Source organism: Gopherus flavomarginatus, chromosome 5, assembly GCF_025201925.1.
Source record: "Gopherus flavomarginatus isolate rGopFla2 chromosome 5, rGopFla2.mat.asm, whole genome shotgun sequence".
Classification (NCBI taxonomy): Eukaryota; Metazoa; Chordata; order Testudines; family Testudinidae; genus Gopherus; species Gopherus flavomarginatus.
In genome coordinates, this window is record NC_066621.1 from 2,904,604 (window position 1) to 2,920,519 (window position 15,916).

At 46.9% G+C, this 15,916-nt stretch overlaps 2 protein-coding genes across 2 annotated transcripts in view; both read left to right on the forward strand.

Moving 5' to 3' along the window:
• Positions 1–15,916, forward strand: part of LOC127052735 (olfactory receptor 4S2-like) — an 86,271-nt gene that overhangs the window by 50,329 nt on the left and 20,026 nt on the right. The gene's annotated exons all lie outside the window — the stretch shown is intronic.
• LOC127052847 (olfactory receptor 4S2-like) lies at positions 4,663–5,559 on the forward strand. Its single transcript, XM_050956968.1, has one exon. It carries the CDS (start codon positions 4,663–4,665, stop codon positions 5,557–5,559), a length of 897 nt encoding a protein of 298 aa, XP_050812925.1.

The following is a 15,916-nucleotide window of genomic DNA, read 5'->3' on the forward strand; positions in this document are numbered from 1 at the left end:
GATGCCTGACAGCTCCCCACTATGCGCTGTGGTTGAGCCTGCTGTTCCCTCCGCGCCGGAGACGTTACCGACGGCGAGGAATTTCATTGCCATGACAGAGTCGATGCTGCCTGATACAGTCTCTTCAGGTGACCGTCCTCTGTCAGCACAGCAGAGCGGCACCGTTCATGATTACGGTCCCGCAGGCACTCCAGGTTCTGTCGACACGCCCGGCACCATCGGCAGTCCCGATGCTGTTTCCTCATCGGTACTGGTCACACTCGCTGCACCGCCCGGTATTCCGTTCGCCGACCCGCTGTCGGCACCGTTCCGACTCCCGGCGCCGCGGCGGATACCTTGACTCCTGTAGTCTCTCCCCGAGCCTCGAGATCTCGGTTGACCTCCCGGCACCGTTCTGGTGGCGGGTCTGGATCTCGTTCCAGGTACCGGTACGCCTCCCGGTGCCGGTCCCCGGTGCCGAGTTGGGCAAGGTCCGAGTGAGTCAGAGACTCTGCCTGTGCCTTCTTTAGTACCTCCGTGGCAGTCCGCACACGCATCTGTGTCATTCCATATGCGCAGATTCTATGCTCAGGACCATGATCCTGACATGATGGCCAGCGGGCGCCCGCCCCAATGCCGAAAGAGGCTTGGCGCATGGGCTTGCTTGGCCGCCAGGGTACTCTGCAGAGGCCCTACAGTTCTAGGTAGCAAAGCAACAAGCCTTGCTTAGCTGCAATACTTATAGCACCGGGGTGAAGGAGTTTTTCCTTCAGACCTCCCGCCAGGAGTCCGCTGCCGTCTCGGAGGACAGAAGAAAGGAGGTTCCCGGAGCGTCCCTCCAGGCCTCGTTGGACGCAGCAGACACTGCGGCCAGGGCTCTGGCCTTGGGCGTCGCCATGAGGTGCATGGCTTCAGGTTTCAAGCCTCCGACGGGAGCTGCAGTTTGCCATTCAGGATTTACCCTTTGTTGGCAAAGGCCTCGTCGTGGCAGGGACAGCCCCAGGCCGCGAAGCCTGGTGGTCAATGGGCTCCTAATGCGCTCTCTAAGCATGCATACGCCGGCGATTAAACGCAGGCCTTTCTGGCCCCAGCCGCCATACTCTGTGCCTAGCCAGAGGCAGAACTTTGGCTAACGGCAAGGCCAAGGTGGTCACGGACGAACGTCAGGCCCCCTAAAGAGCCAAGGTCAAGGTCCCTCGTAATTACCACTGGGACCGGAGACGAACCTTCCAAGGTGTACCTGGGGACAGTGTATCACCTTTAATTTGCTCCAGCCCTGTCCCCCTTCGGCGGGCGAAAGGGGCGAGGGGTTTTACTCCCGTTATGCCCTAGTCCCCCACGCGGGCACAGGTCAGACCTTCCTGGTCCTGCACGGACTCAACCGGTTTAGAATGAGGTTGAAGTTCTGCATGGTATCCCTGGGAACCATTATTCCATCCTTACCTCCTGGGGGCTACTATGCCGCCCTGGATATGAGGGACGCGTACTTTCGTGACGCCATCTTCCCTCCGCACAGGAGGTACCTCCGCTTATAGCCAACGGTCACTCTCCTGGCTTACGGCCATAGTCGCCGCCTACCATCGATTCGCTTATCCGAGGAGACTCTGAGACACAAACCGCTCAGTGCGTGGACATCGTCACGGTCTTATTCACAGGCCAAGGCCTGATGGTTCCTATAGAGCAATCCACTCTGGTTCCCACGCAGAGGTTGGGCTTCCAAGGGGCTATCCTGGTCTCCTACCCAGCTGGAGCCTGCTTATCACACCTGCGGTTTTAGGCGATGGCAACAATCATAGGAGGTCGAAGGGCTTTCCCAACGACCTCGACTTGTTCTTGTCTCAGTCTCCTGGGTCCATGGTTGCCCGCAAGTTTGTATCCAAACACGCCACGTTCCGCCTCCGTCCTCGCCAAGTCCGGCCCACCTCGGCGTACCGCCCGGACAGGGAGCCAATGGTCATGGTGGTCACCGTTCCCTCGAACACCATAGACTCCCTAGAGTGGTGGCTACCTCCCTCCCTGATGTGGGCAGGGATGCGGTTTCATCCGCCCCAGCCCTCACTGCCCGGACGACGGACGCGTCATCTCTCTGCTCGAGTGCTCATGGTCACCCCCGGGCTTAAGGCCTTTGGTCTTCTTGGGAGCTGGCATTCCACATCAATGCCCCAAAAATGAGAGTAGTCCGCCTGGCGTGCCAGGGGTTCCGGCGGCAGCTGCGAGGCCGTTGTATCTCGGTGTTTACGGCCAACACAACGGCCATGTGCTTCATGAGTATCCGGGGAGGGACATTGCCCCCCCCCCCTTTTTTGTCAGGAGGCCATCCATTTCCGGGTCTTTTGCATGGCCCATTCGATGGAGCTGGTGACGTCCTTTCTCCCAGGCGTTCGGAACGTCTTAACGCTTTGCCTCAGCAAGTCTTTCTGGTCTTACGAGCGATCACTCTGCCCCATGTGAGGCGTTCGGCTTTCCGGAAGTTGAGATGTTTCCTCACACAGACCTGTTCGCTCACTGCGAGAGCAGGAAATGTCAGATGTTCTGCTCCTTCCGAGGTCTCTCCGCAGGATCGATCTTGGACGCATTCCTGATGCCGTGGAGAGGCCAATTGCATTATGCCTTCCCACTGTTCCCACTGGTCCGCTAGGTCCTGCTCAAACTCCGCAGGGGCAGAGCGTGCATCGTCATGATCACTCCAGAGTGGTCCAGGCAGCACTGATTTACCATGTTGCTCGGCCTGTCAGTAACAGACCTAATTACCCTTCCACCCCACCCAGACCTCATCACTCAGGGCGACAACGGGCTTTGTCGCTCGGTCCTGCAGCTGGTTTACCTCACGGTGTGGCTGCTGCGTACCTGAGTCGGGGTGACGGGCAGCCTTCCACCTGGTCAACGGTCAGGGCCAGGTGGAAGTGTTTCTTCTACGGCTGCAATACGCTCGATCTTGCTCCTGCTGAGGTCTCGATCCCCTCTATTTGGCCTGCCTCTGGCCTTCAGCGGCAGGGCCTGACGGTATCATTGCTGAGGATACACTTAGCAGCCTCTCTACCTCCCAGCAGGCTAAGGTGGCCGTTCCCTGTTCGCACGATCTATGGGTTCGAGGTCCCTCAAGGGCTTGGAGCGCTCGCACCCTCGGGTGCACCGCCCAGCCCCGACCTGGGAGCTCAGCCTCGTTTTAACCAGACTTATGTCTCCCTCAGTCGAGCCGTTCACGACTGGCCCTCTGCTATGCCTGTCCTGCACGACAACTTTCCTCGTAGCTGTTACGTCTCCTCCCTAAAGGGTTTCGGCCTTTCATGTTACCCACAGCTCAACGCAATGGGCATAACCATTGCACTCCTTGGGCATCTGTGGAGGGCTTGCATTTATATTGTGCTGACAGACCCATCTCCTAAGGTGCCCCGGCTCTGTCGCGGTAGCGGGCCAAAGGAAGGGCTTGCTTGTTTTCCTCTCAGAGGATCTCATCTTGGGTGATGGCGGACATCCCCACTTGTTATGATTTGGCTCATATTTCACCAAGCCACATCACCATGCATTCTACCAGGGCTCAGGCTTCGTCTGCCGCCTTGCTGGCTCGTGTACCTACCCACGAGATCTGTCGCGAAGCTCCATTGGTCCTCGGTCCATACCTTTGCTTCGCAGTATGCCCTGGTTCAACAGTCAAGAGAGGCTGTGGCCTCTGACTCGGCAGTTTTCATTCTGCCGCATTTCACTCCGACCCCACCGCCTACGTAAGGCTTGGGATTCACCTAACTGGAATGGATATGAGCAATCACTCGAAGAAGAAAAGACGGTTACTCACCTTTGTAACTGTTGTTCTTCGAGATGTGTTGCTCATATCCATTCCACACCCGCCCTCCTTCCCCACTGTCGGAGTAGCCGGCAAGAAGGAACTGAGGAGCGGGTGGGCCGGCAGAGGTATATATCGAGCGCCATGGTGGCGCCACTCTAGGGGGCGACCTGCCGGCCCACTGAGTTGCTAGGGTAAAAGTTTTCCGACGAATGTGCACGCGCGGCGCGTACACCTAACTGGAATAGATATGAGCAACACATCTCGAAGAACAACAGTTACAAAGGTGAGTAACCGTCTTTTCTTTCGTTTGACCACAGAAAATTTAATTCATGTCACCTCACATCAAATGGCAACACACAAAGGGTCAGGTTCGCTAGTAGGCTTCAGCTGATTTCCATAACTCAGTTTCATGTTTGCATGTACAAATAAATACTCTTTTGAGCATTTATGTGCTCAGATGCAAAGCTAAGAGATATGCTTTTCTTGCTTGAAAAGTGGGATTTCTGTAGGTGTTTAACAGTGCAGCATGAGTAAAATGGAATGAGAGTCATGGAAGGGCTGATTGCAAAGCGTAGTTAAGGTTAAATTTTTCACTTCCAGTTAAAGTCTTTGATGATTCACTGTAGGGGAAGAATAGAATTAATCGGTTTCAGAGTTTCCACTCTAATTATTTTGAGTATATACTGTTCATGGCAATATGCAACTCAAGCCAATTTCCTCTAGTTCCTTGAGTTACATAGTGCTCATTTTCATTTTTGGACAAAGTCTACCTCTTCAGTCTATGCATCTTGACATTTATCTCATCACCGGTCAATATCTGTTGATTGTTCCTCTCCTTCTTTTGTGTCATGTCAGGTGGAGTAGCGGGATTCCATACACCCGTTATTTAAACTGAGTCCATGGAGCCCGCACAGAATGTGACTGAATTCATCCTTTTGGGACTTTGCCACAATGAGATGTTACAGCCTGTGTGTTTTGTGTTCTTTATACTTCTCTATATTGCTACTGTGCTGGGAAATTTTCTAATTATTGTCACTATAAAGAACAGCCAGTGTCTGAAGTCTCCCATGTATTTCTTCCTCAGCTACCTATCCTTTATAGACATGTGCTTTTCCTCTGTCACTGCCCCAAAACTGATTGCAGACCTCTTCATGGAGAGGAAAACCATCTCCTTTGACGGCTGCATCACACAGCTTTTTGTGTTCCATTTCTTCGGGTGCACTGAAATCTTCCTCCTCACTGTGATGGCGTACGATCATTACATCGCGATCTGCAAACCCCTCCATTACACAACCATCATGACCGGGTGTGTTTGTGGCTCCCTTGTGATGGCTTCATGGGTGGGTGCCTTTGTGCATTCCATAGTTCAGACTCTTCTGACCATCCAGTTACCCTTCTGTGGGCCCAACGAGATTGACCACTATTTCTGCGATGTGCACCCTTTGCTGAAACTGGCCTGCACTGACATTTATCGTGTTGGCATCATGGTCATTGCCAACACTGGGATGATTTCCTTGACTTGTTTTGTTGTGCTGGTTGTGTCCTATGTCATCATCTTAGTCTCCTTGAGAACTCGCTCCTCCGAAGGTCGTCGCAAAGCTCTTTCCACCTGTGCCTCCCATGTTGCTGTAGTGATTATATTTTTCGGGCCATGTATCTTCATGTATTTAAGACCTTCCACCACCTTCTCAGAGGATAAGATGGTCACGGTGTTCTACACCATTATCACCCCTATTCTGAATCCCTTGATCTATACTCTGCGCAATGAGGAGGTGAAAAATGCCATGAGAAAATGAGGGAGCAGAAAAGCGTCGTTAGGGGTGAAATGAAAAATGTACTGTGTGGAATGATAGTTATTCTGCCAAGTAATGCTATTCATCAGGAATGTTAGAGAAAAGAGATTTTAATATCAGAGGTGTTCATTTTTTCTGTGAAAATTCCCAATGATTTTCTCTGAATCCTGCTATGTGTAGCCTATAGGATTAACCTGCTTTTATATATATATATATATATAAGAAAAGATTATGTATAATAATTATATAATTATATATAATAATTTCTTATAGTTTAAGTATTTGGTTTATTGTACTAGTTTTGTAAATTTATAATAAAGGAAGTTTGGCTGTAATGCAAGAGACCTACAGGCTATATCCTGTATGCTAAGCGAAGGCAAAGTTAGCATATCTATATTAAGACCTTTTATCCAGAAAGGAAAGTTGATCTACATCTTGTTACCTAAATAGCTAAGACCTTCTATCTAGACCAATAGTTAAAAGAATGGCATAGGAGGGGTTTCAATTTGTACCCATAGACTTAACAGGTACAGCACAGGGAAAGAACGGAAATGACTAAAGAACAGAAATAACATAAGTGCGTAGGTACATGTCATCAATACGCACATATATACTAGCCTATGGGGTAAGCAAACACTAATATTTTGTTGTTGAGGAATGAAATTTGGGCATAAGAGGAAGGATTTCTGGCACTTGTGTCCTCTAAAAGAGGTGACCCACTTACTCTATTTCTACTTTATCTCTAGTCCTCTTCTCTTCTCTTCTCTTCTATCTCTCTATCTCTAATCCTCTTCTATTCTATCTCTCTACTACGACTACTACTATTAGCAGGCTGTGCTTGTTCTTAACTTTCTAAGTTTCAGGGGAACTAGCAAAGTTTGGTTTCCCTAAACTTTTATTCTTACTTTGTTTCTTAGGTTTTCTGTTTTAGTTTGTTAGTCAAGTAAACCCTAAGTTAGTTCTGATAGCTCTCAGCATTGGTTTCTTCTAAGCACTGCATCTCTCACTGAATAACTGAGAAACCCCAACTGCGAGGCTGGGCCTGTGTCTCTTATCACCAGGTTATAAAGGAAGAGTTTGAGTATATTAAGCAAAGCTTTGTAGCATATAGTACTATATTACCATATGTATCTTTTGAATAGCAGTAATGCAATTGTAACTTTGTAACTCTGATTATTTTACTGTTTACTTCCTATTTCTTTGATTTTAATAAAAAGTTTTTACAGCTATATCTTTGTAAATTCTGTGGAGACTGATTCGGGACAAGAACTTTTATCTTCTGTTCAAACAGATGGGTGGGCCTAAGACTCATACTAATTCATATTAATAAGCAATTAGTAATAATATATTAATTAAATTAAAATAGAATTAAATCAATAGCTTACATTAACATTTTTAGTATACCCTAAATCAGGCTACATATTGCCATTCTACTTTGAAGTGAACTCTTCCAACATTTAAGGCTCAGTGAAAAGTGGTAATTTTTCCAGTTCTTTGTTCAATTTTATACCTAATTTCAGTTAGATTTTTTTATGGTCATTAATGTCGTCCCAGTAGCACTGGAGTAGTATGACCAAGCAATAGCCCTGGACTCTGGCTCTGAAGTCATGGGGTATTAATCTTGGTTCTGTTCCATTATGAATTTGGGTCAGTCACTTCCTTTCTCTGGACCTCTGCTTCCCTCTCATGTTTTGCCATTTTAGACTTCAGGGTAGGTATGGTCTTTTACTATGTTTGTACAGCACCAAGCACATGGAGTCCCAGGTTCAGTTGAGGCCACTAGGCACTACTGCAATACTACTAATAGCAATAATTTTGCATTATGTTCTCAGGAACATGTAGGCATGTGCTCACTATGAGGATCTGTTGAATGCAATGTAAATGTTAAATGCAATGTAAATGGAATGTGTCTTCCATTCTGTGCATCTGAGGAAGTGAGCTGTAGCCCACAAAAGCTTAGCTGAAATAAATGTGTTAGTCTCTAAGGTGCCACAAGTACTCCTGTTCTTTTTCTGGATACAGACTAAAACGGCTGCTACTCTGAGTCCTGGTGATGAGATGCTCAGATTCACCTCGATCAATTACAGTGATGCTACTTGCCCTTCTAAAGAAGCTGCATTCGATGTGAGACATGAACACTCATTAAAAAAGGGAAAGAACAAGTAAAAAGTTACTTGGACAAGTTAGATGTCTTCAAGTCACCAGGACCTGATGAATTTCATCCTAGAATACTCAAAGAACTGGCTGAGGAGATATCTGAGCCATTAGTTATTATTTTTGAAAAGTCCTGGAAGACAAGAGATCTTTCAGAAGACTGGAAAAGAGTACATATAGTGCTTATCTCAAAAAAGGGAAATAAAGGCAACCCAGGCAATTACAGACCAGTCAGCTTCACTTCTGTACCAGCTAAGATAATGGAGCAAATAATTAGGGAATCAATATCTAGAAGATAATAAGGTGATAAGTGATAGTCAGCATGGGTTTGTTAAGAAGAAATCATGTCAAACCAACCGGAGAGCCTTTTTGACAGGGTAACGAGCCTTGTGGATAGGGGGAATGTGTTAGATGTGGTATAGCTCGACTTTAGTAAGGCTTGTGATACAGTCTTGCATGACCTTCTAATTAAGAAACTAGGCAAATACAATCTAGAAGGAGCTACTAAAAAGTGGATGCATAACTGGTTGGAAAACTGCTCCCACAGAGTAGTTAAAAATGGTTCACAGTCATGGTGGAAGGGTAGAGTGACTGGGTTCCCACAGGGATCAGTTCTGAGACCGTTTTTTTCAATGTTTTCATCAACCATTTAGATAATGGCATAGAGAGTACACTTACAAAGTTTGTGGAAGATACCAAGCTGGGAGGGGTTGCAAGTGCTTTGGAGGATAGGATGAAAATTCAAAATGATCTGGAGAAACTGGAGAAATGTTCTGAAGTAAATAGGATGAAATTCAATAAGGACAAATTCAAAACGCTCCACTTAGGAAGCAACAATCAGTTGAACACATACAGAATGGGAAATGACTGCCTAGGAAGGAGTAGTGCAGAAAGGGATCTGGGGTTGTCATAAACAGATGGTTAAGGGTTAATGTCTCCTTTTCCTGTAAAGGGTTAAGAAGCTCAGTGAACCTGGCTGACACCTGACCAGAGGACCAATAGGGGGACAAGATACTTTCAAATCTTTGTGGAGGGAAGTCTTTGTTTGTGTTGTTGTTTTTTTCGTTGTTCGCTCTTCGGACAAAGAGGGACCAGACGTACAACCAGGCTCTCCAAATCTTTCTGAATCAGTCTTTCATGTTTCAAAATTGTAAGTATAGCCAGGCAAGGCAGATTAGTCTTAGGTTGTTTTCTTTCCACTTGTGATTGTTTTTCCTTTTTCTGGAAGGATTTTTACCTCTGTTTGCTGTAACTTTGAATCTAAGGCTAGGGGTGGAGGTCCCTCTAGTCTATATGAATCTGAATACCCTGTAAAGCATTTTCCATCCTGATTTTAGAGAGAGAATTTTTATTTTTTCTTTCTTTAATTAAAAGCTTTCTTTTTTAGGAACCTGATTGATTTTTTCCCTGGTTTTAAGACCCAAGGGGATTGGGTCTGAACTCACCAGGGACTGGTGGGGGGAAAAAGAGGGGGAAGGTGAATCCCTCTTTGTTTTAAGATCCAAGGAGTTTGGATCTGTGTGAAGCCTCTCAAGGCAACCCAGGGAGGGGAAGGTCTGGGAGGAAAGAAGGGGTTTGGATTTGTGTTCCCCAGGAAAGGTTCTGGGGGGACAGGGAGTGTGCCAGACACTGGAATTTCTGGCTGGTTGCAGCAATATCAGATCTAAGCTAGCCATTAAGTTTAGAAGGGTCCATGCAGGTCCCCCACATTTGTACTCTAAAGCTCAAAGTGGGGGATAAAACCTTGACATGGTGAGCAGCGTTGGGATTGTGTTTAAGAACCAAAAGCCAGTGATTTTTTTTCTCTCCTTTCTAGCTGCTTGTAAAGCAGCCTGAAAGGATTGTTTTTAAGAACCAAAAGCCAGTGAGTTTTTTTTCTCTCGTTTCTAGCTGCTTGGAAAGCAGCCTGAGGGCAGAGGTGTTAAGTTTTGAACAAGAGTCTTTGTTAGGAGGAGGCTTCAAGCTGGGAGCAAACAGACAGCAAAGAGGCATTCACAAGCTGAATTGTTTTCTTTCTTTCTACTTCTCCGGCATAGCTAGTTAGAAAATCTCTGTTAACCAAGCAGCCCTGAGCTGCAGGGGGGTGTCACCAGCACAAGAAAACAGAAAAATGAGTGCCAAGAAAGCAACTAAACAGGAGCTGACTAGGCTGGAAGCAGAGGAGAAAGCCAAAGCGGCTGAGTACAGGAGAGAGATGGAGAGGAGAGAAAGAGAAGAGAAAGCCATAGAGGCTGCCCATAGGAGAGCTATGGAGATGAAACAAAAAGAGCTGGAGATCCAGAGGGAGGCCCACCAGCAGGCCCTGGAATTAGCAAAGGCTAAGCCAGATGTACCAGCCAACCCTAACGACCCTTCTCCAGGTACTGTTTACCATCCCAAGAAATTCCCCACCTACAAGGCAGGTGATGATACTGAGGCCTTCTTGGAAAATTTTGAAAGGATCTGCCTTGGGTACAACATCTCTACAGACCAGTACATGATAGAGCTGAGGCCACAGCTCAGTGGACCCTTAGCTGAGGTGGTGGCTGAAATGCTAAGGAACACATAAGCGATTATGAACTTTTTCAAACCAAGGCCAGAATCAGAATGGGGCCTTCACCTGAGCATGCCCATCGGAGGTTCAGAGGCCAAGGAAAACCCAATCCAAGGAAAGCCCCAAACACCCTATTGTCCCACCACACCAGTCTCCAGCAACCCACCTCGACCCAGTGACCATTCAGCTGGGCGATGCTCTAAATGTAATGAACTGGAACATATAAAGGCCAACTTCCCCAAGAACCCCAACCGAGTGCAGTTCATTGCACCACCATCACACCAAAGATCCCCAGGCCCAGATGCCTCTCAAATATCCTCAGAGCAAAGGGAAACTTTGAGAGTGGGCGGAAAGAAGGTTATCGCATGGAGAGACACGGGGAGACAAGTATCAGCTATCCACCAATCCTTAGTGGACCCCAAATTCATCAACCCAGAGGCCCAAGTGACAATTTAGCCATTCATGTCAAAATCTGTAGACTTGCCTACAGCTGAACTGCCTGTCCAGTACAAAGGCTGGTCAGGAATGTGGACTTTTGCAGTCTGACAATTATCCCATCCCCATGCTACTGGGGGAAGACTGGGCCAACCAGGTAAAGCAGGCCAAGAGAGTGGGAATGGTTACACGCAGCCAAGCCAGGCAAGCTTCCAGACCCATCCCTGTTCCCGAGCCGTCCACAAGGGCCCTGTCTGTGTACCCAGAGACCCAGACAGAGGTGGTGGACCTGGATCTCCTGCCAACGATGGCAACAGTCATAGTGCATCCAGTCCCAGAACCGGAACTGGAAAAGCAATCAGCACCAGAACCCTTGCCAGCACTGATGCCAGCACTTGCAAACCCATCTCCAACCCCAACCCCTGAGGGCGCCAGTGGGCCTGAACTGGCAGAAGCAGCAGACAACCCTACCCAAGAGGCTCAGCCAGAGCCTGAAATATTGCCTAGTGCACCAGCGGAGAGCGGTTCACCATCAACAAAAACAACCCCATCACCTACATCGCTCCCAGAGGGACCAAGCCCAAGTCCACAGTCTAAGGAGGAACTGATGTCTCCAGCCTCAAGGGAACAGTTCCAGACTGAGCAGGAAGCAGATGACAGCCTTCAGAAAGCTTGGGCGGCGGCACGGAGCACTCCACTGCCTCTCAGCTCTTCTAATCGATCCTGGTTTGTTGTAGAACAAGGACTTTTGTTCAAGAAGACTCTTTCAGGAGGACACCAGGAAGACTGGCATCCGCAAAAACAGTTGGTGGTTCCAACTAAGTACAGGGAAAAGCTCTTAAGCTTAGCCCATGATCATCCCAGTGGCCATGGTGGGGTGAGCAGAACCAAAAACAGGTTGGGGAAGTCCTTCCACTGGGAGGAGATGAGCAAGGACTTTGCTTATTATGTCCGGTCTTGTGAGTTGCACCAATGAGTGGGAAAGCCTCAAGACCAGGTCAAAGCCCCTCTCCAGCCACTCCTCATAATTGAGGTCCCATTTCAGTGAGTAGCTGTGGATATTCTGGGTCCTTTCCCAAAAAAACACCCCAGAGGAAAGCAGTACATACTGACTTTCGTGGACTTTGCTACCCGATGGCCGGAAGCAGTAGCTCTAAGCAACACCAGGGCTAAAACTGTGTGCCAGGCCTTAACAGACATTTTTTCCAGGGTAGGTTGGCCCTCCAACATCCTTACAGATTCAGGAACTAATTTCCTGGCAGGGACCATGAAAGATCTGTGGGAAGTTCATGGGGTGAATCACTTGGTTGCCACCCCGTACCACCATCAAACCAATGGCCTGGTGGAGAGGTTTAATGGAACTTTGGGGGCCATGATACGTAAATTTGTAAATGAACACTTCAATGATTGGGACCTAGCACTGCAGCAGTTGCTTTTTGCCTACAGGGATGTACCACATCCCAGCTTAGGGTGTTCACCATTTAAACTTGTGTATGGCCACGAGGTTAAGGGGCCATTACAGTTGGTGAAGCAGCAATGGGAGGAGTTTATGCCTTCTCCAGAAACTAACATTCTAGACTTTGTAAGCAACCTACAAAGCACCCTCCAACACTCTTTAGCCCTTGCTAAAGAAAACCTAAAGGATGCTCAGGAAGAGCAAAAGGCCTGGTATGATAAACATACCAGATAGCGTTCCTTCAAAGTAGGAGACCAGGTTATGGTCTTGAAGGTGCAACAGGCCCATAAAATGGAAGTGTCATGGGAAGGGTCATTCACGGTCCAAGAGCGCTTAGGAGCTGTTAACTATCTCATAGCATTCCCCACCTCCACCCTAAAGCCTAAAGTGTACCATGTTAAATCTCTCAAACCCTTTTATTCCAGAGACTTAAAGGTTTGTCAGTTTAAAGCCCAGGGAGAAGATGAAGCTGAGTGGCCTGAAGGTGTCTACTACGAAGGAAAGAGTGACGGTGGCATGGAAGAGGTGACCCTTTCCACAACCTTGGAAAGCCTGCATCGGCAACAGATCAAGAAGCTGTGCAGTAGCTTCACTCCGTTGTTCTCAGCCACCCCAGGACGGACTGAACAGGCATACCACTCCATTGACACAGGTAATGGTCACTCAATTAGAACCCCACCCTACCGGGTGTCTCCTCATGCCCAAGCTGATATAGAACAGGAGATCCAAAACATGTTACGGATGGGTGTAATCCGCCCCTCTACCAGTGCATGGGCATTTCCAGTGGTTCTGGTACCCAAACCAGATGGGGAAATATGCTTTTGCGTGGACTACCGTAAGCTAAATGCTGTAACTCGTCCCGACAACTATCCAATGCCATGCACCGATGAGCTATTGGAAAAATTGGAATGTGCTCAGTTCATCTCTACAATAGACTTAACCAAGGGGAACTGGAAAGTACCACTAGATGAACCCACCAAAGAAAGGTCAGCGTTCATCACCCATGCAGGGGTGTATAAATTTAATGTGCTTCCTTTCAGGCTGTGAAATGCACCCACCACCTTCCAAAGACCAGTGGATGATATCCTAGCAGGATTGGGAGAATATGCAGTTGCCTACCTCGATGATGTGGCCATTATTCTGATTCATGGGCAGAACACCTAGAACACCTGGAAAAAGTCTTCGAGCGCATCAGGCAGGCAGGACTAACTGTTAAGGCTAAAAAGTGTCAAATAGGCCAAAACAGAGTGACTTACCTTGGACACCAGGTGGGTCAAGGAACAATAAACCCCCTACAGGCCAAGGTGGATGCTATCCAAAAGTGGCCTGTCCCAAAGTCAAAGAAACAGGTCCAATCCTTCTCAGACTTGGCCGGATATTACAGGCGATTTGTACCACACTACATCCAGATCGCTGCCCCACTAACAGACCTGACCAAAAAGACCCACCTGAATGCACTTAAGTGGACTAATGAGTGTCAGAAGGCCTTTACCCAGCTTAAGGCGACACTCATGTCTGACCCTATGCTAAGGGCCCCAGACTTTGACAAACCATTCCTACTAACCACAGATGCATCTAAGCGTGGTGTGGGAGCAGTTTTAATGCAGGAAGGACCGGATCAAAACTTCCATCCTGTCGTGTTTCTCAGCAAGAAACTGTCTGAGAGGGAAAGCCACTGGTCAATCAGTGAAAAAGAATGCTACACAATTGTGCATGCCCTGAAAAGCTATGCCCATACGTTTGAGGATGGCGGTTCCAGTTACAAACCGACCATGCTGCACTTAAGTGGCTTCATACTGCCAAGGGAAACAACAAAAAACTGCTTCGATGAAGTTTAGCTCTCCAAAATTTTGATTTTGAAATTCAACACATTTCAGGAGCTTCTAACAAAGTAGCTGATGCACTCTCCTGTGAAAGTTTCCCAGAATCAACTGGTTAATAACTGTCCTTAAAATGTAAAAAGTCTTGTAGTTTACACAATTAGTAATATATGTAAAGGTGCATGTGTTTTATTAATCTATTTATTCTAAAGTTCTAGGAAGAAATCACCGCCAGTGTGCTTCCACACTGTCTGAGATTTGGGGGATGTGTCATAATCAGATAGTTAAGGGTTAATGTCTCCTTTACCTGTAAAGGGTTAAGAAGCTCAGCAAACCTGGCTGACACCTGACCAGAGGACCAATAGGGGGACAAGATACTTTCAAATCTTTGTGGAGGGAAGTCTTTGTTTGTGTTGTTGTTTTGTTCGTTTTTCGCTCTTCGGACAAAGAGGGACCAGACGTACAACCAGGCTCTCCAAATCTTTCTGAATCAGTCTTTCATGTTTCAAAATTGTAAGTATAGCCAGGCAAGGCAGATTAGTCTTAGGTTTGTTTTCTTTCCACTTGTGATTGTTTTTCCTTTTTCTGGAAGGATTTTTACCTCTGTTTGCTGTAACTTTGAATCTAAGGCTAGGGGTGGAGGTCCCTCTAGTCTATATGAATCTGAATACCCTGTAAAGCATTTTCCATCCTGATTTCAGAGAGATAATTTTTACTTTTTCTTTCTTTAATTAAAAGCTTTCTTTCTTAAGAACCTGATTGATTTTTTCCCTGGTTTTAAGACCCAAGGGGATTGGGTCTGAACTCACCAGGGATTGGTGGGGGGAAAAAGAGGGGGAAGGTGAATCCCTCTTTGTTCTAAGATCCAAGCAGTTTGGATCTGTGTGAAGCCTCTCAAGGCAACCCAGGGAGGGGAAGGTCTGGGAGGAAAGAAGGGGTTTGGATTTGTGCTCCCCAGGAAAGGTTCTGGGGGGACAGGGAGTGTGCCAGACACTGGAATTTCTGGCTGGTTGCAGCGATATCAGATCTAAGCTAGCCATTAAGCTTAAAAGGGTCCATGCAGGTCCCCCACATTTGTACTCTAAAGCTCAAAGTGGGGGAAAAAACCTTGACAGGGGTCATAGTGGACCACAAGTTAAATATGAGTCAACAGTGTAAAGCTTTTGCAAAAAAAGGAAACATCCTTCTATAATGTATTAGCAGGAGTATTGGAAGCAAGACACCAGAAAGAATTCTTCCGTTCTACTCTGAACTGATTAGGCCTCAATTGGAGTACTGCATCCAGTTCTGGGTGCCACATTTCAGGAAGGATGTGGCCTAATTGGAGAGAGTCCAGAGAAGAGCAACAAAAAATTATTAAAGGTCTAGAAAACATGAGCTATGAGGGAAGATTGAAAGAATTGGGTTTGTTTAGTCTGGAAAAGAGAAGACTGAGAGGGGACATGAGAACAGTTTTCAAGTACCTAAAAGGTTGTTACAAGGAGGAGGGAAAAAAATTGTTTTCAGTCTCTGAGGACAGGACAAGCAATGGGCTTAAATAGCAGCAAGGGAGGTTTAGGTTGACTATTAGGAAAAAGTTCCTAACTGTCAGGGTGGTTCGGCACTGGAATAAATTGCCTAGGGAGGTTGTGGAATCTCCATCATCGCAGATTTTTAAGAGCAGGTTAGACAAACACCTGTCAGGGTTGGTCTAGATGGTGTTGGGCCTGCCATGAGTGCAGGGAACTGGACTTGATGACCTCTCCTGATCTCTTCCAGTCCTATGATTCTATGAAAATGTTGACTATAATATTATTATAATCTGACATGAGATGTCCCATTAGGACATAACTTGACAATTATGCACTACTACTATGAAAATAATAAAAGTATGGTAAAAATGAAAAGAAAGTAGAAAACCTTTCAAAACAAAAAGTTTGAATTATTTTACTGAAATTACATTTTCTGATTTCTTTTTATGGG

What these genes read in the sequence shown, in the direction of transcription:
- LOC127052847 (XM_050956968.1), top strand. Translation starts at nt 4,663, where the DNA reads ATGGAGCCCGCACAGAATGTGACTGAATTCATCCTTTTGGGACTTTGC.